Source organism: Anabrus simplex, chromosome 13 (assembly GCF_040414725.1).
Source record: "Anabrus simplex isolate iqAnaSimp1 chromosome 13, ASM4041472v1, whole genome shotgun sequence".
In the NCBI taxonomy this organism is placed as follows: domain Eukaryota; kingdom Metazoa; phylum Arthropoda; class Insecta; order Orthoptera; family Tettigoniidae; genus Anabrus; species Anabrus simplex.
In genome coordinates, this window is record NC_090277.1 from 90,747,503 (window position 1) to 90,775,384 (window position 27,882).

At 41.7% G+C, this 27,882-nt stretch overlaps 1 protein-coding gene across 2 annotated transcripts in view; it reads left to right on the forward strand.

The window, feature by feature from the left end:
• Positions 1-299: 299 nt before the first annotated feature.
• The window catches only part of LOC136884979 (cytochrome b5-related protein), an 83,573-nt gene continuing 55,990 nt past the window's right edge, over positions 300-27,882 (forward strand). Inside the window, exon 1 of one of the 2 annotated variants that reach the window (XM_067157345.2) lies at positions 300-410. In XM_067157345.2, coding sequence (XP_067013446.1) covers positions 364-410 — 47 coding nt within the window. In that variant the 5' untranslated portion in view covers positions 300-363. Of the gene's footprint in view, positions 411-16,922; positions 17,023-27,882 lie in introns of those variants that run through there. The other variant, XM_067157346.2, reaches the window with a different exon arrangement.

A 27,882-nucleotide genomic window follows, 5' to 3' on the forward strand; every position in this document is an offset into this window, starting at 1 on the left:
ACCTCCCGAGGCTGAGTGGACCCCGTTCCAGCCCTCATACCACTTTTCAAATTTCGTGGCAGATCCGGGAATCGAACCCGGACCTCCGGGGGTGGCAGTTAATCACATTAACCACTACACCACAGAGGGGGACACGTAGAACTTATTAATGAAGCAAAACATTTCGTCACAATGAAGCGTGAGACTTACGTACTATCAATAGCGTTTATTTTTGTTTCTCCATTTCACACAAGGTCACTCGTTTAACCTGCAGTGTCAGAAACCGGTCGTTGTGCATGCGTCGTCAATTCGATACGAGCCCGAGCATGACCAGTTGCGGTTTATTCTCCACCTGGAGTAGTAGTGTAATAGTAGTGCGGGACCATGCCTATTACCAAGGTCTTGCACCTACTGCGACCACCGCCGGACAAGTAAGTACTGTATCATCAGTCTCCTCCGAGGAGGATGATCATAATAACACATTCAATTTGTTTGTTTGTCCAGCCCTTGTCCCGTTTCCCTACGGGGTCGGGTATGAGGTGAGATGAATTTGTCGTGGCGGTTTTTTATGACCGGATGCCCTTCCTGACGTCAACCTCATCAGAGGAGTTAATGAGAGATGAGATGAATGACGTGATATATGATAGTAGGGAGAGGGTGAAACCCGGTGCCGGCACATAGCCTACTCCTGTCGAATAGCACCAAGGGGTCTGCTCAAGGCTTAACGTCCCCATCCGACGGACGAATCACCATCAACAGCGTCATATGCCCTCACTCCATATGAGCACTGCGGAGAGGTTTGGAATTTAATCCAGGCTTTTGGCACGCAATCTAGTGATTAGAAATTGTATACCACCACCTCCCCTACCCTGCCGGCCAACATTCTGATGGTGAAAATTTTTTCGACCAACGGGACTCGAACCGGCTAACCTATATACGTGTTATGGTAAACGAGATACGTCGGAGCATTGAAAATCCGCAGCATGTTACCAATCATTCACCGGGTCAGGAATGTAATGAATGAAGTCTCCATCTAGCGGCGAGGAAAGGAAGCGTGCCAGCTGCCGAAGCATGTCTCTGGGACAATAATTAATGACTGACGGATGAAATGAAATTATATTGGAGAGTGTTGCTGGAATGAAGACAGGGAGACCGGAGTACCAGGAGAAAAATCTGTCCCGCCTCCGCTTTATCCAGCACAAATCTCACATGGCGTGATCGGGATTTGAACCACGGAACCCAAGGTGCGAGGCCGGCGAGCTGCCGCCTGAGCCACGGAGGCTCTACACATCTGAGCATTATACCTACAAAATAGCCGAGTGTTATTTATTGGTTCGTTATTGAATAATTAAAACTGTTACCAGTCCCAGTTTTTATTGAATGTTTTACTCCACAGCGCGTTTCAGTCTTCGCTCAATTGTTAGGTGGTGAAATGGTGACATTCCATGGTTGCGCTGCGTGATGCACTATTGTTTTCAAAGAATATCATAGTTCCTGTGTGAATTATGAATTTATTGCGTCTAGATTGAGTCAACAAATACACAGTTGCTGCTAAAACAGGGTATCTACATATTTGAGCAAACCATTTTGCATTACTTTTTTCATGACTTTCAAGACCATTCCCTAAAATAATGCATAACCCAATCGAAACAAGCAAGAATGCCCGCAACTTGATGTTTTGGCCCTTTCAACAATTGTCCACGCTCGTATTCATTCTTTCTAATTCGTTTTATTTATTGATATTTATTTTGCAATACATTTACCAGGGTAATTATACTAAAATATTATAACAATAAAATAATAACCTACCTGTATTTATTCAGCAATTCATTTTAAATATCAGTATCTTAGGCTTGAAAACAAGTTAACTGTTAATCATAACTCTTACACTTTTAACCATGGTTCTTTATAAAGAAGGATAGTAAATTCAGTACACGATGTAGGCTAGTTGGGGTAACATAAGGACAACGGGGCTCTTACCTGAGTCTTGGCATTGCTTCCACTTACTTATGCCAGGCTCCTCACTTTCATCTATCCTGTCTGATCTCCCTTGGCCAACTTTTGTTCTTTTCCGACCCCGACGGTATTAAATTGAAAAATATTAATTTCATGGACGGTTTTAGGTTTACGAATCTTAGGGAGTCTTTCATTTTCACGCCCTTCGTGGCCCTTGTCTTTTAGCCTATATATCCATTTTTCGAAGTGTCGGACCCCTTCCATTATTTTGCCCTCTGATTAGTGTTAATAGAGGATGGTTACCCAGTTGTACTTCCTCTTAAAACAATAACCACCACCACCACTCTCCTGCGGGACAAAATTCCGGCACTTCGATGTCTCCGAAAACAATAAAAGTAATTAGTGGGACGTAAAAAAACAACAACAACAATTATTATTATTATTATTATTATTATTATTATTATTATTATTATTATTATTATACAATATGCTTTACTTCCCACCGACACAGATAGGTCTTATGGTGACGATGGGATAGAAAAGGGCTAGGAGTGGGAAGGAAACCGCCATGGCCTTAAATAAGGTACAGCACCAGCATTTGCCTGGTGTGAAAATGGGAAACCACGGGAAACCATCTTCAGGGCTGCCGGCAGTAGGGTTCAAACCCACTATCTTCCGTATGCAACATGCCAGCTACGTGACCTAAACCGCGTAGGAACTAGCTCGATTTCTTCTTCTTCTTCTTCTTCTTCTTCTTCTTGGCCTAGGCTCACTGAAGGTATTACTAGGGAAATGAGGAGTGATGTTGTTTCCCGTTGCTTTCCTCACTGAGCCAGAAGATGCTATCACATATCAGTCTGGCTGCCAAGCCCGCACCAGCTGCCCCTATGAGGGATATTTTCACACAATTCATAATAGGGACTGGCTGCATACGGAACGGCAATACTAGAACCCCGCATACCTTAGTCACTTTCATATCGTTAAAGCCAATGATGAGGCAGAGACTTCCCCCTCGCGGTGGGAGCGGCAGAATAACAACCACGGTGCCTGTCGTAAGAGGCGACTAAAAGGGACCCCAGGGGCTCTCAACTTAGGAGCATGGGTTGGCGACCACGGGCCTTTTAGCTGAGTCTTAGCATTGCTTCCACTTACTTGTGCCAGGCTCCTCACTTTCATCTATCCTGTCTGACCTCCCTTGATCAACTCTTGTACTTTTCCGACATCGACGCTATTACATAAAGCATTCGAGGGCTGGGCGTCTTTCATTTTCACGCCCTTCGTGGCCCTTTTCTTCCTTCGGCTGATATCTTCGTTTTTGAAGTGTCCGATTAGTGTTACGTAAATAATAATAATAATAATAATAATAATAATAATAATAATAATAATAATAATAATAATAATAATAATAATAATACTGGCTTTACTAACTACTTTTGCGGTCTTCTGAAACGCCGACATGCAGGAATTTAGTCCCGCAGGAGTTCTTTTACGTGCCAGTAAATCTACCGACTTCAAATACCGCCGGATTGAGACAGAATCGAACCTGCCAAGTTCGGGTCAGAAGGCCAGCGCCTCAACAGTCTGAGGCACTCAAAGTATGGTTGCCTAGTTGTGCTTCCTCTTAAAACAACAATGACCACCACCACCTGAGAATGAGAAAGACAATGAAAGTAAGAAATTTATTCTAATCTAACCCATGCCGGAAGACATGGTGCACTCTAAACATTACATTTCTCGAGCAAAGGCATCAGCAACTGTTTAAATAGTAAAACCGATAGAACTTCTGAGGGAAACCACAGAAACAAGTACAATAGGTTTGCTGGGTATAGGAATGGGCGCAAGGTTCTCTGGGTCGTAAAGTGCCTGGCATTTATTTTACAGCTTGACACAGGTTTTCATAGTTGGCAGCCGTCCATACATTTGCACTTGTTTTGAAACAATATTGTGCTTACTCACCGATAAATACTGCATAAATACAAGTTGTGTGACATTACCTTTTCTTTAGAGCCACAACAGAAGGGAATATTGCGTACAAGAAACGGACTGACGTGCACAGAACAGGATCTTTACATAACTTCATGTGAGATGACCAAGGGATTCCGAAGAGAGTCAAGGTCACCCAGGTCGAACCCCACGGCAGTCGGTCGGCACATGAGACTGAATGCAGTTTGATGAAGAAGACGTCGCTAGGATAAACTTTAGGCACCGTGTATGCTGAACTGAATGGCTTTCTGAGCTCAAGTCTGAGGGTTCGATTCCCAGCTCAATCCGGCGATATTTGAAAGTTTTCAAGTCCGCCAGCCTCGTGTCGGTGCATCTCTGCATAAAACTCAACGTCTGTTTTTCAGTATTCGTTAGTGTTGGGAAGTAACTCGTAAACCGCCCGACATATTAAAAAAAATACATTTCCACTGTTGGCAAGAGAAAATCTACCGCGCAAGATTTCTGTGCATTGAACTGTGGCGGGTTCTTGGAAACCAGACGATGGAAATGACGCCTCGCCTTACGCTGCCTAAAGTGTTGAAGTTATCCAGAAACTACACCCGTGCCCCCTGTGGGTGAGGTCAGTGGAATACACTCATGGTATACACTGCATGTCGTAACAGGCGACTAAAAGAGGCCCCAGGGGCTCTTAACTTGGAAGAAAGCTACGGGGCCCGTAGCTGAGTCCTGGCGTTACTTCCACTTACCTGTGTCAGGCTCCTCACTTTCAAACGCTGTGGGTGGGGGCAGTGGAATAACACCCACGGTATCCCCTGCCTATCGTAAGATGTGACTAAAAGTTGCCCCAGGGCCTCTAAACTTGGGAGCGTAGGTTGGAAACCACGGGACCCTTATCTGAGTCCTGGCATTGCTTCCACTTACCTGTGCCACGATCCTTACTTTCATCTATCCTATACGATCTTCCTCGGTCAACTCTTGTTTTTCTTTCGACCCAATCGGTATTAGGTCTTTCATTAGGAAGTCTTTCATTTTCACGCCCTTCGTGGCCTTTGTCTTTCTTTGGGCGATACCTTAATTTTTCGAAATATCGGGTCCTTTCCTTTTCCCCCCCTCTCTGATTAGTGTTATATAGAGGATGGTTGCCTAGTTTTACCTTCTCTTGACACAATAATCACCAACCAACCATCCCACAGGGCATAAAAAACCACAACCTGTTTCCAGTCTTAACCAGGTCAGCTCCCATCTAGCGGCGAAGATAGGAACCGTGACGGCTGCCGAAGCCTGTCGCACTCCTCTGGGGCAATGATTAATAACTGACAGATCAAATGAAATGATATTGGAATGAAAGGGGAGATCTGTCCTGCCACCGCTTTGTCCAGCACAAATTTCACATCGAGTGTCCGGCTCCACGGCTAAATGGTTAGCGTGCTGACCTTTGGTCACAGGGGTTCCGGGTTCGATTCCGAACATGTCCTCGGGCACTCAGCACTAAAAGCCATACGCCATTTCATTGCTCACATGGAGTGAACAGGATTTGAACCATGAAACTCCAGCGCTGAGAGGTCGGCGCGCTGCCGCCTGAGCCACGGAACTCTTTATGTTTTCCTACAATATAAATATATTGGTAAATAACTTGAATCACAGATAAGGCTTTTTGTGGATGATGTTATATTGTATAGAGTAACAAATTAGTTACAGGATTGTGAGCAACTGTCCCACTCGTTAGCTGAATGTTCAGCGTACTGGCCTTCGGTTCAGAGGGTCCCGGGTTCGATTTCCGGCCGGGTCGGGGATTTTAATCGCTTCTGATTAATTCTTCTGGCTCGGGGACTGGGTGTTTGTGTCCGTCCCAATAATCCCCTCTTCATATTCAGACAACATACCACACTACCAACCACCACAGTAACACGCAATAGTGCTTACATCCCTCCATATAGGGTTGGAGTCAGGAAGGGCATCCGGCCATAAAACAGGGCCAAAAAGCGGTAGGAAAAGACAAGAAGATTGTGAGCTACTACAAAAAGACAACGGACAATGGTATGATGATGAACGGGATGAAAAATCGGGTTGTGAGTTTCACCAAGGGCTAAAGTTCTCTCAGTTTTAATTACTGTGTTGATGGGGTGACGAGGTTATGAAGAAAGGTTACAGATCTCAGGGTATTTAAGAGTAGAAGAGACAAAGTAAGGAATGAGAAAATCCGGGAAGAAATTGGAGTGGAAATAATGAATGACAGAATAGAGAAGAGCCAATTAAGATGATTTGGGCACATAAACAGAATGAGTGATGAAAGAATGCCAAAAAAGGTGATGGAAACGCAAATGCAAGGAAGGAGAGGCCGCGGACGACCACGATTGAGATGGAAGGACACAATCCAACACAGTATTAGAGATAGAAACCCGGACTGGGACACACTGTTGAAGGAGTAGTGGTGGAAGGACCGAAGAAAGTGGAGAGGAACAATATTTCCCCCTACCCGGCTACAGCTGGATAATAATGATGAGTAAGGGTGTAAAGGAGTGGGTGTATAAGTCTGTGGTAAGACCCCAATGAAAGTATGGTTTCAGTGTATGGGACCCATATCAGGATTACATGATTCAAGAACTGGAAAATATTCAAAGAAAACAGAACTATTTGTTGTGAGTAATTTCCAACAAAAGATTAGTGCTGTAAACTTTGGGCTGGGAAGACTTGGGAGTAAGGAGACGAGCTGCTCGACTAAGTGGTATGTTCCGAGCTGTCAGTGGAGAGATGGCAGAAAAAAATAACCTTGGGCGGAGCTATAATTTAGGAACGATAATAATAAAAATTCACAGCCTGTTTCCAGTCATTCGACCGGGTCAGGTAGTCAGGTATTGAATGAATGAAGCCCCATCTAGTGGCGAGGATAGGAATTGTGTCGGCTGCCGAAGCCTGTCGCACTCCTCTGGGGCAATGATTAATGACTTGACAGATGAAATGAAATGATATTGTAGAGTGTTTCTGGAATTAAATATGACAGGGAAACCGGAGTACCCGGAGAAAAACCTGTCCTGCCTCCGTTTTGTCCAGCACAAATCTCACTTGGAGTGACCGGGATTTGAACCACGGGACCCACCAATGAAGAGGCCGGCGCGCTGTCGCCTGAAGCACGGAGACTCTAGCGACAATAATAAGACGATACAGTTGGAATTTAAGAGGACAAATAGGGGAAAATAATAATATATAGGACGAGGAATAAGGGTTTGGAATCTCTGATGAATGGAAACGTTCGATACATTTCCAAGATGTCCGAGAACATTTAAGGAAAGGTTAGGTAAACAATTGCTAGGAAATCTTGCCACCTATTATAGGTGACAGTCCAAAATGATGACTAACTGATGACTGGTTGAAATTCAGAGCAGCAATAATGCAAAACAGATTAAACTGCGAACCAGTGGCGGTGGGCTCTCAGGAGCACATGAGCACGTGACCAGTTCTAATGCATATTCACGCATTCATGGGTAATTCAAAGTTGTTTCCTTTGTTTCTGCCTGATTTCATCAATCGATCGTAACTATTCGACTTATATCGAAGCTCCGTTACACTGTCAGCTGTTCGTTTCGATTGAAAATACAGGGAGCACACTGGAGATTTTGCTACGAGCCTGAAGACTACACGCATGCGCATGGAGATGACGGCATGGTTTATGCACAGATATCTCCATGAACGAGGAGCACGGTAAGGAATGTGCCTTTCAGTCCTCAACTACCCTCAAACAAGTGATAGCATTACAGTTGACCTCAAAAGGTCCGCCACTTCCCCTATTGCTGTTGGCCACAGCTCCCAGAAGTTACTATTGCATTACATCGCCGGAAGATTACGCTAGTAGGTAATTTCTGAATAGGGTTCGTAATCACGGGTAGAAGTTTGCTTTATATTGTGGGTGGAAAATCATTTCAATTAATTTGAGTACTGGTAAATGTGGTAATTGCACGCACAATTTTTATGCTCGTTGTCATACTTAGGTGAACTTCGTGCTATATAAATCCAATAATAGTGTTCGCATCTTTTAATATTCACTACAATGCAGCATTGTAGCAAAGTTGCTGTGAATTTTACTTTTACCGAGCTGAGTATTGAACCTGCCAACTTTGGGTCAGAAATCCGTCCGAGCCACTCAGCCTGGCAGTCGTAATTTTAGTTTTGTTGTACACTCACTGATTAGACTCGGAAAAATGCTTCCTCGGTTATAGGGGTTCTACCAGATTATGACTGGAGAAGCAACCGTACAAGAAACGTTTAGTGAAATGATTTAATTAAGTTATTTTGTATTGATTTACATTGTACTTTGATATATTTGAGACGTGAACACACATTTTGTTCTGAACTCCCTGAAAATGTTGTCACGAGCCGCCACTGCTGCGAAGAGACACACATAACCAGGAAACGATTAGTTTACGTCACGACAAACCGCTGACAGCCGCATGTCCACCTATGAGTCTCAGGATCTCAGGAGCAACTTGAGGATTCGACAAAATTGTAATTATGCGCACGCTAAGTGATTGTACCGTGAATTACGAGTACAACAGCTAATTATACAGTTGAAAATATTCTCCGTTGTTGTAGTCTCCACGCTCAGGTCATTTCTTTCATTGCGCCAATTGCACCCTGCACGTATAACTCTTCACGTAAGACTGTACACTAAATGGCAAATATCGCCGCTCTATTCTCTTTTCTTTTTTTGTAATCGCTATCCCTCGATATCTCGCAGAGTGTCGCGTATTGTCTCTACTGTATTTGGCGCTACGTATGAAACATGAGCTAGCTATTGACATGTAGAGTTGCTAGACAGGCATTCTTTCTACTGTGCTCATAAATACACAATGATAAAGTGTATGATTTAACAACTTTAATACCGCCGTAGGTAATTGATAAGTGAAAAACGATTATAGACCTTGAGCTACAGCGGATAACATAGCCCTGTGAGCGTGATCCATGTACATAACTTAAACGATATTTTGTCACAGATACGTCCGTGACAGCGTATCTGATATATCGGTGACAGAAAAATATCGGTGACAAAGTAAGAGGCTGTGATTTATCGGCCATCTCTATGCGCAGCGATTTGATGTTCACGTCCGTGTCTGCCAGCGTTACCAACTTAGGTGTTTTACCTCTAAATTTATGGGAATTTAATCGTCCCGGAGGGAAAGTTGGGGGATAGAAGAGTCAGGGGGACTTTTAGGGGGAAATTATTTATTGAGGAATTTTGAGGGGCTATGAGGGTCCCATAATTATTTATTTCATTGCATTGCATTGCATTATTTATTTCATTTCCGCCAGTGCGTTGGATTTATCTCGATGTTGAAGTCTTAGACACTGCAGTTAACGTCATGATTTTCTTTTCTAGAAGGTCTTAACGTACAATTCCTTCACGTGCCTTGGGATTCCCTCTACTCGTCTCTTTTATGAACGCAGCAGTCCCCTTATTCTTTACATTTTTTTATTGACTACCAGCAAATAGGTGTATTTATATAAAATATTTATATAAATTATATTTTTAAATTAATAATATATATTAAAACACTGGAGACATGCATATCTCTTGCCTTCTCTCTCTGTTCCATCTTCTGCTCGGTAACTGTAGCAGCATTTGTTCTTTTTGGTAGATGCTGAGGAGAATCACTCACTTCAGGTCTCACACATAGTTCATCGGTCCATTTGTAGAGCAAATATTATAGTTGTCAACGTCATGCAGGAGGGAAATCCCCGCAGTAGATGAATGTAGCGGTCTAATCGCATAACTTGATGCACTTTTAACTGTGACTGTGCAGTTCATGCAGTTGTAAGGCTATTAGCGTGATATGTTAACAAAGTAAGGCGATAACTGTAATGTGTGAATAATTCTGTGGAGTGATTTATTGTTTTTTAAAATAATGGCAGTGTTATTATTATTATTATTATTATTATTATTATTATTATTATTATTATTATTATTATTATTATTATTATTATTATTATTACGGGGTACCCGTGGAATGCAGAGGCGAAAGAAGGTGCGGCCTGGAATGGGTCTAACTACAAAGCTGAGATACGGATTAAAACTGCATTAAAGGTTATATTTTCAAAAATAGCAAAACTTAACAATTTTCACATAAAAGTCAGACTTTAACAAATAACAACAAGTTAAATCAGGTACAAGACCAGGAAAGCCAAGATTTAGGGACCAATTAACAATCTGGACTTCAAGCCCCACCTTTTACAATTTCTGAGCTCTCCGCTCAACTTTACAAAGGCACATTTTTAACCAAAGGGCAGAAAACCCGTTCATTCAAGGAACCTTTGCTCCAAAAAACCTATCAGGCGACCTAGAGGCACTTTTACCACATATGAAAGAGCTGACCCGCTCTCAATTTTCTGAGCTTATCAAAGGCCACAACAAACTTTACTATCAACTGCCCTTAAGGCATACTTACAAAGAAAAAGGGGTATCTTGTACCCAACCTACTGGGCCTTCGTTGAAAAAGAATAGGTTAAGTAAATGGTCCAAAATGCAAAACTGAATGGAGGCGTGAATTTGCACTCCTACATGAAACTTCTTAAAACCTAAGAGGCGCGAGGCCGATGAAACAGGGGCTATTCCCAAACTACGGAGGTGACTCGTATACAGAATAAATTTAACACATTAAGGAAGAGTAGAAAAACAATTACGAAAACGTAGTCACCTCAAATCAAAAGGAAGGGAAGCTCGAGAGGGTAAAGCACTCTCTATCCCAGATTTACAGTTAAAGATATGTGAAGTTTTACAAAATTTTACGTGTTTAAAAGATAGCTTACATAATAAAAGGTTTCGGACCTTCCCCGAGGGCTAAACTGCTGAGCTAGCAAGAAATAAAGTTGTTAAACGACCATTACCTTGTTGAAGAGCTGCTGCCCGAAGGAGAGCTGCTACACGTCCATACACAAGCTAGATGTTGAAGAAGTGGCCGAGAGACAGGAAAATCAGCAGTTTTTATACCCTCGGGGAAGATTCGAGATCTTTCATGAATAATTAAGACACACCCACAGGCGTTTATTGGCTAGAGTACACAGTTACATACAAAATCGAAGAAGAAAATCACGATTGGTCAAAAAATAATTACAGAAATATTTGATTGGCTAAGTTCAAAACAGGCGGAAAGAAAGGATTAATATTGCCAACCCACACATGAAAGAACGAAATTTAGTAAAAACAAAAACTTATGAATACAAAATTTCTTCAGGAAAGTTCCTTCACTTCGCACCAGGGTGCATTATCATAGTTTTTAGGCGGTGACATCTATGAGAGAATGTCCACACTTCTTGATTAATGGAAAACAAAACAAGTTGAAATCCACACAGTAGTGACAACTTTGTAATCACAAAATTTATGGTAGTGACATCTTCTGAGAAACTTACGAGTTGATCCAGTTTTAAGTTCACAGTTTCTCCTGTAGAGGAGGATTTATTGGCGGAAGATTTAAAATTGTGGCGTAAAGGTGTACCACCCGGTATAATAATAATAATAATAATAATAATAATAATAATAATAATAATAATAATAATAATAATATAATTATAAATAATAAATAAATTATAATTATAATAATTATACATAATAAATAAATAAATAAATAATAAAATAAATAAAATAAATAATAAATAAATTATAAATAATAATAATAATAATAATAATAATAATAATAATAATTATTATTATTATTATTATTATTATTATTATTATTATTATTATTATTATTATTATTATTATTATTATTATTATTATTATTATTATTATTATTATTATTATTATTTGGGGGTTATTGCCTTATTTAGAGGGATTTTTGAAGTGATCCGGGGGAATTTGTACTTAGGAGTTGGCAACACTGGTGTCTGTCAACAGAGTAGGCGAGTTCTGCATTATGTCTGGCCCAGCAATAGGCGTTCAGGCGTTGCCCCGAAACTTAGTTCGGGGCAGGTGAGCGAAGTGAACGCGTCGTAAGGAGCACGGCATGGCTTCATGTAGCTACGGTTTCATTAATGCAATTTTAATCTCTTCAAATACATTCTTCGAATACTTATTGTATATGCAAATATAATCTTTCACCAGGCGCGCCAAGTTTTTGAAAATTAGTGTGTGTGTGGGAGGGGGGGGGGCACTCTAAATTAAAGTCCAACCGAGCAAGTAGCTGCGCGATTTGGGTCACGTAGTTATCAGCTTGCTTTCGGGAGATAGTGGGTCACAACCCCACTGTCGGCAGACCTGAAGATGGTTACCCCCTGCGGGTGGGGGCGGTAGAATAACTCCCACGGTACCCCCTGCCTGCCATAAGAGGCGACTAAAAGCAGACCCAGGGGCTCTTAACTTTGGAGCGTGATTTGGCGACCACGGGGCCCTTAGCTGAGTCCTGGCATTGCTTCGACTTACTTGTGCCAGGCTTCCCACTTTCATTTACCCTATCCGATCTCCCTTGGTCAGCTCTTGTTCTTTTCCGGTCCCGACGCTATTACAGCATTCGATGGATAGGGAGTCTTATTCTCACGTCCTTTGCGACCCTGGCCTTTCACTAAAATGAATACTTAATGCGTAGTAGGCCTACGTTATGTGATTATATTTTATCTGATTTCTTAAGAGATTGTGTGTAATGTTGTCCCTTTTAAGAACGACTTCAATCATTTTAATTCCATGCCTCATTTGTACAAAATAGATGCTTACAGAGCAATCTACTTTTTTTTTTTTTTTTTTTTACATAAGGTTGTGTCCCTTCATCAAGAAGTTTGAAATTTCTTCAACAGATGTCACTACAAAAACTATGATCATGCACCCTGGTGCGAAGTGGATGAACTTTGATTTAAAGAAGTTTTGTATTCGTAAGTTTTTTTTTTAAGTAATTGATGTTCATTTATTTTGGGGTTGGCAATATTTACCTCTTCTTTCCGCCTGTTTTGAATTTAGCCAATCACGAATTTCTGTAATTAATTTTCCGCCTATCACAGGCTTGTTCATCGATTTTGAGTGTTACTTTGGAACCGTCCAATAATGTGAGAGGGTGTGGCTGGTTTATTCATGAAAGGTCTCGAACTTTCCCTGAGGGTTTATAAACTGCGGATTTTCACGTCTCTTGGCCAATTGATCATCATCTTACTTAGTGTTTGTGTCAAGCAGGAGGCGGACGGCGCCTCTTTCACCTGGCTGCAGTACACCGGCAAGGTAATGGCCAATTAACATCTTTATTTCTTGCTAGCTCCGCAATTTAACCCGAGGGAGAGGTCCGAAACTTTAACCATGTAACCTACTTTTCTGTAAATGTAACTTCTGCCGGCTTATGTAATAACTTAATAAATCTTTAACTGTGAATCGGGGATAGAGAGTGATGTACCCTCTCGAGCTCCCCTTCATATTGGTTTGAGGTGACTACGTTTTGTAACTGGTTTTCTTCCTTTCGGTAATGTCTTAAACTTCTTCTTATACGAGTTACCTCCATTGTTTGGGAATAACCCCTGTGTCATCGGCCTAGTGCCCTTTAGGTTTTAAGAATACATTTCAAGGAGTGCAAGTACACGCCTCCATCCAAATTGTGTTTCGGGCCATTAACCTAACCTGATTCTTTCCGCATAGGCCCAATAGGTTGGGTACAAGATACCCCTGTTTCATATTTATAAATTGTGCCCTGATGGCAAGTAACTGTAATTTTCTGATATTGCCTTGAAAAGGCTTGGAAAACTGAGTGCCTGTTAGCTCTTTTTCTATGTTTTGTAAGATTAATGAATGCCTCTGGGAGGTTTGATATTGAAATTGACTGAGCAATTGCTCCATGTATTAGGGGAGTTCTGCCCAAGCATAAAAATTGTGCTCTTTGTAAAGTTGAGCTGAGAGCTCAGGAAATGTAAAGCGAGGGGCTTGAAGCCCAGGACTTGTGGAATTCACTATATTGTATTTTCCTTTTCTTGTTCCAAATTTGCTAATTGTAACTGTTATTTGTTGATTTTTTGAAATTCTAAAAAATATAACCTTTGTTAAAGTTTTAAATTAACTTTGATATTGTAGTTAGGCCCATTCACCCCGGCACCTTCTTTCACCTCTACTGGTCCACGGGTAACCCCGTAATAAATAATAATAATAATAATAATAATAATAATAATAATAATAATAATAATAATAATAATAATAATAATAATAATAATCTGGAATGGACACTAAAGCCGATTTAGAAAGAGCCAAAAAATACCAGAACGCGTACAGAATAAATCAGTTTTTTTTTCTAGGAACCTTGCCGCCCACCCTCATCGGAGATTCTACCTTACAAGGGCTGCAGCATTTCCGTCTCACGGCTCCAATCGCTGCTAGGAATCACGCGGAAGTAGCACACATTTTTGAACACGGATTCACTTTCCTTATAATGCGAAACTTCGGCATTAAAAGGCAGTTGTTTTACCGGAAACATTATATTCTTCAGAAAGTCCACAGCAACAGATAAGTTTACTGAAGCTGTACGTACGAGACGCTTCGAATTCTATGGTCACATCTGTAGAAAGGATAATAGATTTGCTAAAAACTACATTTAATAAAATCAATTCGAAAAAGGTTAAGGTCATCTTCTTCAACCGTTTTCCTACACCTGTGTGGCTCCGGGTGCGTACTGCGGTGAATATGCGGATTTGACTCTGTTTTACAGCCGGATGCCCTTCCTGTCGCCAAACCTATATGGAAGTATATAATCACTATTGCGTATTTCTGTTGTGGTTCGTAGTCCCGTGTGTTGTTTCAGTGTGAAGAGGAGAGTGGCGAGACAAACATCCAGCCCCCGAGCCAGAAAAGTAATCAGTCGCGATTAAAATCGCCGACCTAGGCGGGAATCAAACCCGGGACCCTCTGACGAACGCTACAGACGATACCATTGAAAAATCGTAAAGCCTTTGGTACTCTGGTTGCAAATCACACATTGGTGGAGAAAAGGAAGCTAACAAAGAACAATGGCCAACAATGGCCAGAAGACCGCAAGAAACAACCCAGCAACCTCATGAAGAGACTTTAGGGGGAGAATAAGGAGGGGAAGGGAAAGCGATCAGACCAAACTAACAAGTCCAAACACGCTCTATAATTGGGCATAAATAAATAAATAAATAAATAAATAAATAAATAAATAAATAAATAAATAAATAAATAAATAAATAAATAAATAAATAAATAAATAAATAAATAAATAAATAAATCAGTCAATCAATCAATCTAGGAAAACAACAGATAGGGAATCTGCCACCTGGGCGACTGCCCTAAATGCAGATCAGTATTGATTGCTTGTTTGATTATTGAATGAAATGGCGTATGGCTTTTAGTGCCGGGAGATCCCAGGACGGGTTCGGCTTGCCAGGTGCAGGTCTTTTGATTTGACTCCCGTAGGCGACATGCGCGTCGTGATGAGGATGAAATGATGAAGACAACACAGACACCCAGCATCCGTGCCAGAGAAATTAACCAATGATGGTTAAAATTCCTGACCCTGCCGGGAATCGAACCCAGAACCCCTGTGACCAAAGGCCAGCACGCTAACCGTTTAGTCATGGAAAGTGGCAATGATTCTAAAGCTTTTATTTAAAAAAAAATATTTTCTCATTGTGGACAAGATAAAGATTAATGCAGATACAGTTCCAACGGTCATTTCCAAAGTTTAAAATTACACTGACAGCATTATTAATCGGTGTATTAGTGTTGACATTCATTGTTTTTCATCTTTACGATCCGGTGTTATAATGGGTAAAACATTACATAATACCTTAAAATGAGATGTAGCTCACCAATTACATGGCCTGCTCGTAATATGTAAGTACCATTTCCTTCTGTGAAACGGGAGAATACATGAGGCAGGAAACTTTAATAAAGCATGGTTTCAAACTTTAAAATTCAATTTTCACAAAAGTAGAAAAATGGCATCTATTGTTTTCCCCTGTACCCTTCAATTCCAGTTTTAAGAATGAAATGAGGAAATTAATTCGGTCGGATTTAGCAACGAAAAAAAAAGAGAGATTGAGACTGTAAATCCATATAAGTATGTACATAATTCATGTAATTCACTCCGGCTCCACATAAAGGAGAGAGCTACAGCTGCTATCAGAGGGATATACTCTATTAAGAACATTACCAGATTGTCTTTACAAACAGCTTTAACGCTATTCTACGCAAAAATTTCCCCAATACTAACATACGGTATAGAATTGTTTTGGGAAAATCTATCTTTAACTGACATGGAAGAAAAATGAAAACAGCATACCTGAAAAGAGTGTTGGGAGTCTCGAGAACAACATCAACTCGTCTAGTTTATGAAATGGCAGGAGAAGAATTCTATTTAGAAGATCTACGGATGAATCTAGCACTACCTGCTACTAATCTAGCAACTAAAGTGATCCCGAGAAGAAAACAAACACGCTCAAAAGTACCTCAAGACTTCTACGCTACTGACGCAAAGTATGACAGGAGTTGGACGAACGAAAACCAACCATTAAGATCTGTTTTGACAAGACTCGCAATTCATGGCTTTCATCATGAATTGTGTACTAATTAGAAATTTCGTGAGCCAAATCTTGAGAGAGTGTGTGTGTGTGTATTATGTGGAAAATGCTGTCACAAATATCATATAACTATTTGAAGCAAGAGAGTCAGATCGATAGTCGGTTACAGTAAAGACTGAATTTCATAATTTGTACTTGCACTTTTGTGCGCAATTCCAAATACTGCATGTACAGTATATTTAGCAACGTAAGTGAAAGACGTACTTTCTCTCCCTCCGCCTTGGTTAAGTATCCAAACCCACAGGCGTTCGTCGGAAAATTACGACGACTGTAATCTCTGACTCTATTTTATATCTGTTTGGTCGCTTTCTTTTCTCCCCACAATCAGCTCATCTGACGTGATGAAGATAGCCTCCTCAGCGGAGAGGGTAATCCCTTGACCCCACGACACAGTAATTTCACGTGATACATTTGTGAAGTATGATCGCAATGGTCATTAATTGTTTATTTTTGTAGACAATCTTTATCACAAATGTCATGTTTCTCTTGACCTTATTTGTTTATCACTATTATCTATTAGAAGTTTGATGATCGCTTTCTTCATTAGTCAACAGCCAACACTCCTTGGAGCAACTTCACAATGGGCATGGGCAAACAGTGAGTACCAACAACATCTGGAGGCAAAGTGACTTCCACTTTCTCTCACACAAATCCACTGGATAGAGTCTTTCTTTGGTTTACTAACAACTAGCCCTAATGATGACAGCATCACCTCGTTCATCTCGATTCCATTAATTCTACATTAAATTCCCACTTAAAATCGCTTGTATGTATGGTAATGATTTAAGGAGATTTCACTTACAGAACGATCTTTTTTAATTTGAAGATTAATGTTCTGAAATACTCCAGAATATTTCTAAAATATTATTAGTTATAATTAAAAGAACCTCCTTGGCTCAGGCGGCAGCGCGCCTGCCTCTCACCGCTGTGTTCCGTAGTTCTACAGTAGCGGCGATCAAAGGGGGCGAGGGAGGTAGTCGCCCCCCCCCCCACACATTTTCTGGAGAAATTATCACGTTTTTATTCCATTTTAGCCGGATGAAACTAGGAATTATACAATAAAAAAGCAATTTTTATAAACACTGTTGTCTTTTCAGCTAATTCTTGTCTTTATTTAATTATTAGCAAAATTACTAGAGGAAATATGCACAAAATGTTGTTCGTCGCGACTATAAATGATTTTAAATTGTATATTCCCGTCGTACTTCTATTTAATTGTAATACCTGTGTAATATTGTTTCTTTGGTGAAAATTTTAGTGTATATTATTGAATCAAAATCTCAAAAAAAATAATAATAATAATAATAATAATAATACCGCATGTAAGTTGATAGACTGTCAATCTTTACCTCTCTGACAAAATTCGCTTCGAGAGCATCAAAGACCTTACTATTTTGTAGCTTTTTTCTCTCTCTTTTTTTTTTCCAGTTTTGATGTAAATACTCCACCTGCTATATCCCACAAACTCTGGTACTTCTTGTTGTCTGCACATGTCCCCACCACTTGTAATTCGACGGGTTTTTCTCCGGGTACTTCGGTTTTTGCCTGTCATCATTCATTCCAGCAACATTTCATTTCATCTGTTAGTCAGGACCCCCCTGTGAGTGGGGGTGGAAGAATAGCATCCACGTTATCCCCTGCCTTCGTACGAGGCGACTAAAAGGGGTCCCAGCAGTTCTTAACTTGGGAGCGTGGGTTGGCAACCACGGGATCCTCAGCTGGGTCCTGGCATTGTTCCCACTTACTTGTGCCAGGCTCCTCACTTCCATCCGACCTCCCTTGGTCAACTCATACTTTTTCCCGACCCCGACGGTATTAGGTCACGAGACCTACGGAGTCTTTCATTTTAATGCCTTTCGTTGCCCTTGTCTTTCTTTGGCCGATACCTTCATTTTTCGAAGTGTTGGACCCCTTTCAGTTTTCTCTCTGATGATCGTTAATAGAGGATGTTTACCTAATTGTGCTATCTCTTAAAACAATAATCACCACCAGCCTCCACTTGCGCAGAGAACTGTCACCAAGACGTAAACCAATTCGTATTTCATCAATGAACAACATTCCGGACCAGTGATCTTGTGTCCAAGTCTTCTGAACTTAAACTAGTGGTTTTGATCCGGGCTTAGTCCGGTGGTATTTAAAAGTGCTCAAACACGCGATCCGTGTATCTGTACATTTACCGTCACGAGAAAGAACTCCCGTGGGACACAATTCCGGCACATCGGCGTCTCCGAAAAGCGTAAAAGTAGTTAGTAGGACGTTGAACCTTTACTATTATTATTATTATTATTATTATTATTATTATTATTATTATTATTATTAGGGGGCGGATTTCTATGACCTAAAAATGTATGAAATATGTATGCATTTATGACCTAAAAAACACAAAAATATGACCTATAAAATTCAAAATATGACTTAATGAATAGCATCTACGTTACATAGAAACACTTGTATTACGATTGCTACAGGCTGCAATTAATTTAGCGTTAAAAAGTTTTCATTCTTCGAAATCTTTAACCCAAAATCAACTAAAATAATGAATATTTCATGAACTCGTTAAGGTTACACTGCATGCTCCTAGGCAAGGACGGACTCTGTGGAAGACAAACACTACAGTTAATTTTACTGTTCAATATTCAATCAGTTTTAATTCATACACAAAACATATGTTATTTGAATGAAACTTTCATACCTGATCTAGTCTCCATTATCAGAATTGTTGAAATTTATGACAACTTGCATCTTAAGATTGTTGAATGAGAAGCCATTCCTGTTGTCCCTGAGTATCGTCTTGTAGCGATAAAAAATTCTTTCGACATCACATGATGTAAGGGGAGCGTACTTGAATAGAGTTAAATCACTTGGAGAAAATTCCTGGAAATCTGCAGATGAAGGGTTTCCATAAAGAATGTCACTTATTCCACGCAAGTACACAAGTCTATTTTTTTCCAGTACATTTTCTAGTTTTCTACACACCCTAGATGCTATTGTTCCTTTCGCATGCTTCAATTCCTGTTCAATGCACTTTACAACATAAAGTGCATCGCTTAGTTCTGCACCTGAAACTTCCATTTGCGTGATTGCTCCAGATAAAGAATTAAAATGGGACTTTATGTAAGCCAGGTCCGCTTTTGATGTAGTACTTGAGAAAATAAATCTTGAGTCATTTTTATGGAGGACGATTCTGCAGGATCAAAAAACTTCATGATATTCTCCACGACATTAAGTTGTTGCAATAGTACACTGCGACATCAAGCCAAGTCCCCCATCGCGTTAAAACTGGCTTGGGTGGTAGGGGTAGTGAAGGTGCTTCTCCTTGAAATTTCTGAACGCGAGGTGGAGCTTTGACAAACACTTCCTTACAGTTCGATATTAATTTATCAACTTTAGGGTAGCTACTTCTAACTTCTTCAGCTGCCCCATGTGCAAGACATGTCACATGTATCATTTTCGGGTATAGCATTTTAAGTCCCTTGGCTGCCTTCACCATATACGGAGCAGCGTCAGTTACAAATAGAAAAAATGTGCTCTCTCTTTGCCCCATTTGGCCATAACAGATTCATTGAATTGTCGAAGGGAACTGCAATGGTGGAATGGTGTGTCTTCTCTAGCACTTCACGTGTCAAGAGGAACGTATCTCCAGGTCGATCTTCCTTCAGCGTGCCAACGATCACATTTGCTACATATCTTCCATCCACATCTGTGGTCTCGTCTATTGAAACTCATATCTTACTGTCTCCCACGCCACGCCTTATTATATCCAACATCTCTTCATAACAAGAGGTCAGATAGTCCTTCCTGAGAGTAGATTCGTTGGGAACAGGATGCTTTGTATATTTTTCAAGAAACTGTCTGAAGCTTCGTCTGTTAAGTTTCTTTAAAGGAATATTAGACAAAACCATTATCTTGCAGAGATCTTGTGAAAATTGTGAACACTGTGAACTTGATGTCGGGGTTTCGAATAGCAGACGTTGCCTATTTACGAGTGCAGGATATCTAGTTACACAATTCTTATGTTTTACAGTATTACAGTGTTGTTGCACAGAGAAGCGTTTTTCTGCAGTAACTTTTACCTCACACAATTTACAAAATAATATCACTCCATCCGTACTGAATATGCTTTCACCGAACTCGCGAACAAAACTTCGCAACTTCCCACAAATTGAGACTTTCGTTTTAGGCATATTGAAAGGAACTGAATGACTGAAGCTCCCTAATGACCAGGGTCATTCAGTGTGTTGAAGGTGGAATAGGGAAGGGCGAAGGAGAGAGATAAGAACAATGACAAATAACTGCAGAATTACCTCTGCTTCCGAGTAAACAATAGCCCGGTTTCCAGGAATTGACCCAGCTAGCAAACAATAGCTCCTACCTGTTAGAAACATTCCATACACTACTTTAGAATGGTTCTTCAGTAGTATATTCCAGTGTATCCTGAAAAATAATTTCTAGAGCTTATTCTGATTTTTTTAAACGAAATTCAAATGAAAATCACCAAAATATGCCGTTATAATGATATTTTGTTCAAAATATGCCATAAAACTTAAGAAAGCCTAAATATGCATTTATATGCACAATGAAACCGGTTTAATTTTGATTATCATGTTCGGAAACGTGTTGAAAATACAAGACTATAAGATATAATGTTAAGGGAAAAAAATGACTTTTCATAGAAATCCGCCCCCTAATTATTATTATTATTATTATTATTATTATTATTATTATTATTATTATTATTATTATTATTATTATTATTAGTCGGGAAAAATTAAGATTTCTGTCGCATTCTTAATGATCAACTGAACCTGATAAAAAATCAAAATCAAAGACATCATATTGTGAATTCTTATTGTCACTGTAGAGAGCCCCTTAAATGCGATTTAATATTTATATTTTATCTCTTATTCGTCTTCTGACATCATTGACATACGAGATATGTTATCTTGATTAGTTTATTTTAGTTGTATAAATAAACACTACGCTCATTAGATTAATTGCCATATTTCAAACTTACTATTCTTTTGTAATGCTCGTTTTGTAGTTGGTATTTGTCCTTTCATGCTTTGAGTGGAAAATGAACACCCTTTTGAGATGGTCTTAATAATGTTTCTCTGGGTAATAAATGTTCTACTTCGGTTTGCTGATGTAATTCTTTCTTTCTTAATCTGCTTGCCCTCCAGGGTTGGTTTTTCGCTCGGACTCGGCGAGGGATCCCACCTCTACTGCCTCAAGGGCAGTGTCCTGGAGCGTGAGACACTGGGTCGGGGGTACAACTGGGGAGAATGACCAGTACCTCGCCCAGGCGGCCTCACCTGCTATACTGAACAGGGGCCTTGGTGGGGGGGGGGGGGTGGAAGAGGGAAGGAAGCGGCCGTGGCTTTAAGTTAGGAACCATCCCGGCATTTGCCTGGAGGAGAAGTGGGAAAGCACGGAAAACTACTTCCAGGATGGCTGAGGTGGGAATCAAACCCACCTCTACTCAGTTGACCTCCCGAGGCTGAGTGGACCCCGTACCATCCCTCGTACCACTTTTCAAATTTCGTGGCAGAGCCGGGAATCGAACTCGGACCTCCGGGGATGGCAGCTAATCACACTAACCACTACACCACAGAGGCGGACTGCTGATATAATATTAAGCTAAATTATAAAGTCCTGCATTCCAGCGTAGTATTTACGTTTTTGACGTTAGGTTGGATGTTAAAACGTTGATATATTTGGTTTGAGGGGTGCTGGTGGTGGTGGTGATTGTTTTAAGATGAAGTACAACTAGGCAATGATCCTTTATTAACATTGTCCGGCTCTATGATTAAATGGTTAGCGTGCTGGCATTTGGTCACAGGGGCCCCGGGTTCGATTCACGCCAGGGTCGGGAATTTTAACCATCATTGGTTAATTTCGCTGACACCGGGGCTGGGCGTATGTGTCGTCTTCATCATCATTTTATGCTCATCACGACGCGCAGGTCGCCTACGGGGGTCAAATCAAAAGACCTGCACCCACCGACAGACCATTCAAGCTTCGAAATTCCGCCCATGGAACTCTTGGTGTAGCTCAAGATAGTATGGGTGAAATTTATGTTCATGCAGTATTCGCCAGACGGACTTCCGCTACGCTACACCGCTGGAAACATGCTGGTTGTACGACGAGAGCAGAGTTCATACGCCATCCGGTTCGGTGTTTAAAACATTAATTACTGCACTGTTACATAGTTTTATGCATTGATTACCCTCTTCTCTACACGCGGTCACGAGGCACGACACATTAGCATAATTACATGGCAAAAGGACGTTGCTACATGATTTCAAGGCATCATGTTTTGCGAACGGATGATATAACATTTCGCTACGGTTCAGAATCGTGTGCAAATTGTGCTCACTGAACATTAGTACCGTACAGTACGCCTGCAGGGAAACAGCACCCCTATAACCATGTGCACGTTAATCAAGCTACAGCAAACTACATCCCTCTTCGTAAAAGCAACGTCCCTCTTCGTACGTCGCACGTCCATGATTTTTTCGGCTGGGTGGCGCTCTTCTCTGCAGCAGCTCAGTCGGCCCAATAATAACCAAACAGGCAGACGCCTCATTGGCTGTCGCCTCCCCTCACCATGCCGTCATACTCATGCCTCATCAAGAATGTGGACGCCACTCATTCTCCGTCTGACATTCGCACTTGGTTATGTAACTATGGAGTCGCAACACAAGTGGTTCTCCGCCTCCAAGATGCTTCATCTGGTGAACCCTCCCCAGACGTTGTGGCCTTCTTTCGTTATTCGTAGGTAGCGGAGTCATTCATCACTAACGGCGAAATATTCTTTTTTAATGTCTTGTATCAAGCCCTCCCTACTCCTGAACATATTTTAAAACAACTGGCTTCCGATCCTGACTTCCCTATCAGAGTCAAGTCCCCCTGCATCACACCATCTACTACTACCATCACTACTTCCGTCTATTCCTCACCTACTCTTACTACTACTACCACCACCGTCACCACTTCTGTCGATCTTTCCCCCGTCTTCTTCTACCTCCAATATTACGTATAGTCATCCCTCTCCAATCATGTCTACACCTTCCGCCTCCCTATCTACGACTCTAACCAGTGCCCAGCTGCCCCCTGCCAACCTCATGGATACCACCGCCGCAGCTCCACCACTCTGCCGTAGCCGTGAAGACGCCTCCACTCCAGCTAGTCAACTGATTCAACCTCCGAGCTGCGTCATCCGTGGGATTGACCCTGCCGTCACCGAACGGGATCTACTTCACGAGCTGCACCTGGCAGGCGTTCCAGTTCGTCGGGCGTTTCGCATCTTTAACAACGACGGCCCGACTTTCATGATTCGCCTCCAACTTTCATCCGCTGCCGATGTAGATCATCTCATCGCTACCGGCGTCCGTTTCCGCAGGCGACCATATCGAGTGGAGCCTTCTCGCTCCCCACCTCGTACCGATCATCTCCCCCCCTCGTACCCCTTCTCCTAGCTCTACATCCGACCCGCCACCCACCCCACCGCCGCACACCGTCAACCTACCCGCTCCACAACCACATTTCCTGTTACCTCCTCTCCAGATATTGGACCTTCTTCGTTTATTTGCCACTTCCGTCACCAATATGACCACCACTCTATACTACTTTCTCTTACAACACTACCCTACTCCTTCCTCCACCTTCCTCCTACACCCACACATTATACCATCTCAATATATGTAATCTGTTCATGTAATTCTATGTAGAACTTTTTCGAAATGCGCGCCCGAGATACGTGAATACCAAAACACGTCCTGTTCCCTCTCGTTTTGGTACTAGTAGGGGTTTGCTTGTGCGGGCCCTCCCCGGGTCCCGGCTTGTTCTCGCGGTGCCTCTGCGCCTCATGCACTAAATGGCTTCCTTCTCGGGTATGTACGACACGCACCTTCTATGTATTTTTCTTCGTCATAAAAAATTTCATTTATCTACGGCCGAAGAGCTCCTTTGTTGAGCTGATGGCCCGCTTCCCCCCTCCGGGGGAAGAGTTGAAATAACCTATTTTACATTACATTACAGCAAACTATACTGAAAGGGGCTGCTGAATCACACTGTATAATACATTTGAGTTAAGCTTCCACCAGTCTTTTGTTAATGTATTTAGTGTTTGAGTTATATTTTCACATTTCGCTAAATGGTATTTGGGGTCGTGATACGCTTCATTTTCACATATCTTCCCATGGAAACCATGGACGGCGAAACGTATGTATAGGTGGCGGGATTGAAAGTTCAGTCCTTTCCAGGAATCTAAGTTCATCCCTTCTGTTTCCATTATTTCCTTCGGTATCTCCCTGGCTGTCCGCCTCTGTGGTGTAGTGGTTAGTGTGATTAGCTACCACCCCCGGAGGTCCGGGTTCGATTCCCGGCTCTGCCACGAAATTTGGAAAGTGGTACGAGTGCTGGAACGGGGTCCACTCAGCATCGGGAGGTCAAGTGAGTAGAGGTGGGTTCGATTCCCACCTCAGCCATCCTGGAAGTGGTTTTACGGCCACTGCCGATTCCTTCCCTCTTCCTTGTCTATCCCTTCCAATCTTCCCATCCCCCGCAAGGCCCCTGTTCAGCATAGCAGGTGAGGCTGCCTGGGCGAGGTATTGGTCATCCTCCCCAGTTGTATCCCCAGACCCAGAGTCTGAACTTCCAGGACACTGGCCTTGAGGCGGTAGAGGTGGGATACCTCGCTGAGTCCGAGGGAAAAGCCAACCCTGGAGGATAAGCAGATTAAGAAGAAAGAAAGAATCTCCCTGGCTTTGTTCTGTCTCTTCTCGATGACGGGTTTATAAGCTTGCGTTTCTGGAAGATCAAAGCATATTCTAATATCTTCTATAAAGAAAGATTTCTGCTCTATTATGTAGGCGTAGCTATATCTTTTGAACTTCGAGATTGACAGAGCTCTCTTTAGGAATCTGGCTTTAACATTCTCTAGTTTCTTGAGATTTTTCACCGAGCTGCAGTCGTTTAAGTGCGGCCAGTATCCAGTAATCGGGAGACAGTGGGTTCGAACCCGACTGTCGGCAGCCCTGAAGATGTTTTTCTGTGGTTTCCCATTTTCACACCAGGCGAATGCTGGAGCTGTACCTTAATCAAAGCCACGGTCACTTCCTTCCCACTCCTAGCTGGTTCCTGACCAGTCGTCGCCATAAGACCCATCTGTGTCAGTACGACGTAAAACAGCTTGTAAAAAAAAAAAAAAGAGATATTTCACGGTCAGGTAAGTCCATATTAGCTGGATGCGTATGTGGCAGCTAGCATAACTTTGAGTTTAAACAACGTTATCGCAGTTGGCAGGGATAAGCTTTGCAGCTTAGGGATGTCGTAAATGGCATTTGTAGCGATCGTTGCGCTCTCTTTCTGTGATGCTGGGGCTGTACCTTAATGAAGGCCACGGCCGCTTCCTTCCCATTCCTAGGCATTTCCTGTCCCGTCGTCGCCATAAGACCAACCTGTGTCGGTTCGACGTAAAAAAAAAAAAAATGTCGAAGGAGGAAATAATAATTCTCTTGTTAATAGCATATTATTAGAACATGTTAACGACATTCTTAAGAACGTCTTCAGGCTTAAAGAAAGAGACAAAAACGGTTACGTGCCAGAAGCGACCGTGCCGGATGCGAACCAGCCATTATCGTGCCAATAGCGACCGAGTGGATAAGCATCGTGCCGCATGGGACCCATCAATCACAATTGATCTACATTTAGGGCTGTCACCAAGTGGCAGATTGCTTATCAGTTACTAACTTAGTCTTTTCTAAAATAAAGGTCTGATGCCGTGGTTAGCCGTTGGACGAAAAAATAATTATAATAATGTTGCTAGCTTTACGTTCCAGTAACAAAGTTGGTGGTATACAATTTGTAATCACTAGATTGCGAGCCAAAAGCCTGGATTCAAATCCAAACCTGTTCGCATTGTTCAAATGGAATGAGGGAATATGATGCTGATGATGGTGATTCGTCCGTCGGATGATGACGTAAAGCTTTGAACAGACCTTGGTGTTATTCGAGAGTAGTAGGCTACGTGCCGACACCGGGTTTCATCCTCTCCCTACCTCACTATCATAATCTCGCATCCAGAAGCGCAAGACGCCCATGGGAGTCAGGTAGAAAGACCTGCACCAGGCGAGCCGAATACGTCCTCGGACACTCCCGGCACTAATAGGACACGATAAGTAGGCCTAAGTCATAAATAATTTCAGAGAATTAGGAAATTTATTGAACACCTCCCTTGGTAAATTATTCCAATCCCTAACTTTTCGTCCTATAAACGAATATTTGTCCCAATTTATCGTCTTGAATTCTAACTTCATATTGCAATCTTTCCTACTTTTAAAAACACCACTCAGACTTATTCGTCTACTAATGCCATTCTACGCCATCTCTCCACAGACAGCTCGGAACATCCCGCTTAGTCGAGCAGCTCGTCTTATTACTTCTAAGTCTTCCCAGCCCAAGATTTGCAACATTTTCTTAACGCTACTCGTGTGTTTTGTTACCAAACATTATCGATTGTTTTCTGAAAGGGTTTCAACCTTAATATCGGAGTCCCCAGTACAGCGTAATTAGATTCTGAAACAAATTTAGATATGACTAGATGATGAGCCCGTGCTTCGGTACGGTATCCTACATTCTATTCAGAATTCTACATTAAGTATTCTACACGTTGTGAGTAAGATTATATTAAATTGCATAGTTCTTAAAGTTACCCAGAAAAGCGACGGGAAAGTCACCATACGTACTTTCTCATGTGAAGACTGGGTTAGAGAATTATAATGGCAGTTCCTCTTTCCTACTATCAGTCTCAATGAACTTGGGGAGTTTTCATTGCGATGGCAGGCCCACTTCCTACTGCCAGTCAGTCGAGTTGGGCAGTTTGATGATAATGGCAGACAGTCACTCTCCACCTGCCTTTTTACATCCTTAGAAAGGCTGTCTTTGTGGTTTTCCCGACTGAAATCATCATAGGTCATTTCAATGAAGTCAGTAGGAATGTCACGATTACAAGCAATATTATCATATGAAATAATAAAATAGAAAATCGCACATTTTTAACGATCTAATAATCCAAAGTTCCCGACCTGCAATGACCAGGCTGCAGACGGCCGTGAACACTCCTCTGCCATTATTCCTTTAAGAGTGCACACTACTTATTCCAATCAGCGCCTCAGAGTAGGGATCAAATGCGTGGAATACTATGATAAACCAGTGCGTTACGTACCAGTAGTATCAGACAATTGATAAACCAGAGGAATGTCATGCTAAGGAAGAAAGTTATCCAACTACACATCCCTCTGCCGTAAGAGGCTCTCAATTTAGGAGCGTGGGTTGGCGACCACGGGGCACTGAGTTGAGTCCTGGCACTGCTCCCGCCTACTTGAACCAGGCTCCTCACTTTCATCTATCCCATCTCCCTTGGTCAACTCTCGTTCTTTTCCGGCCCCGACGGTA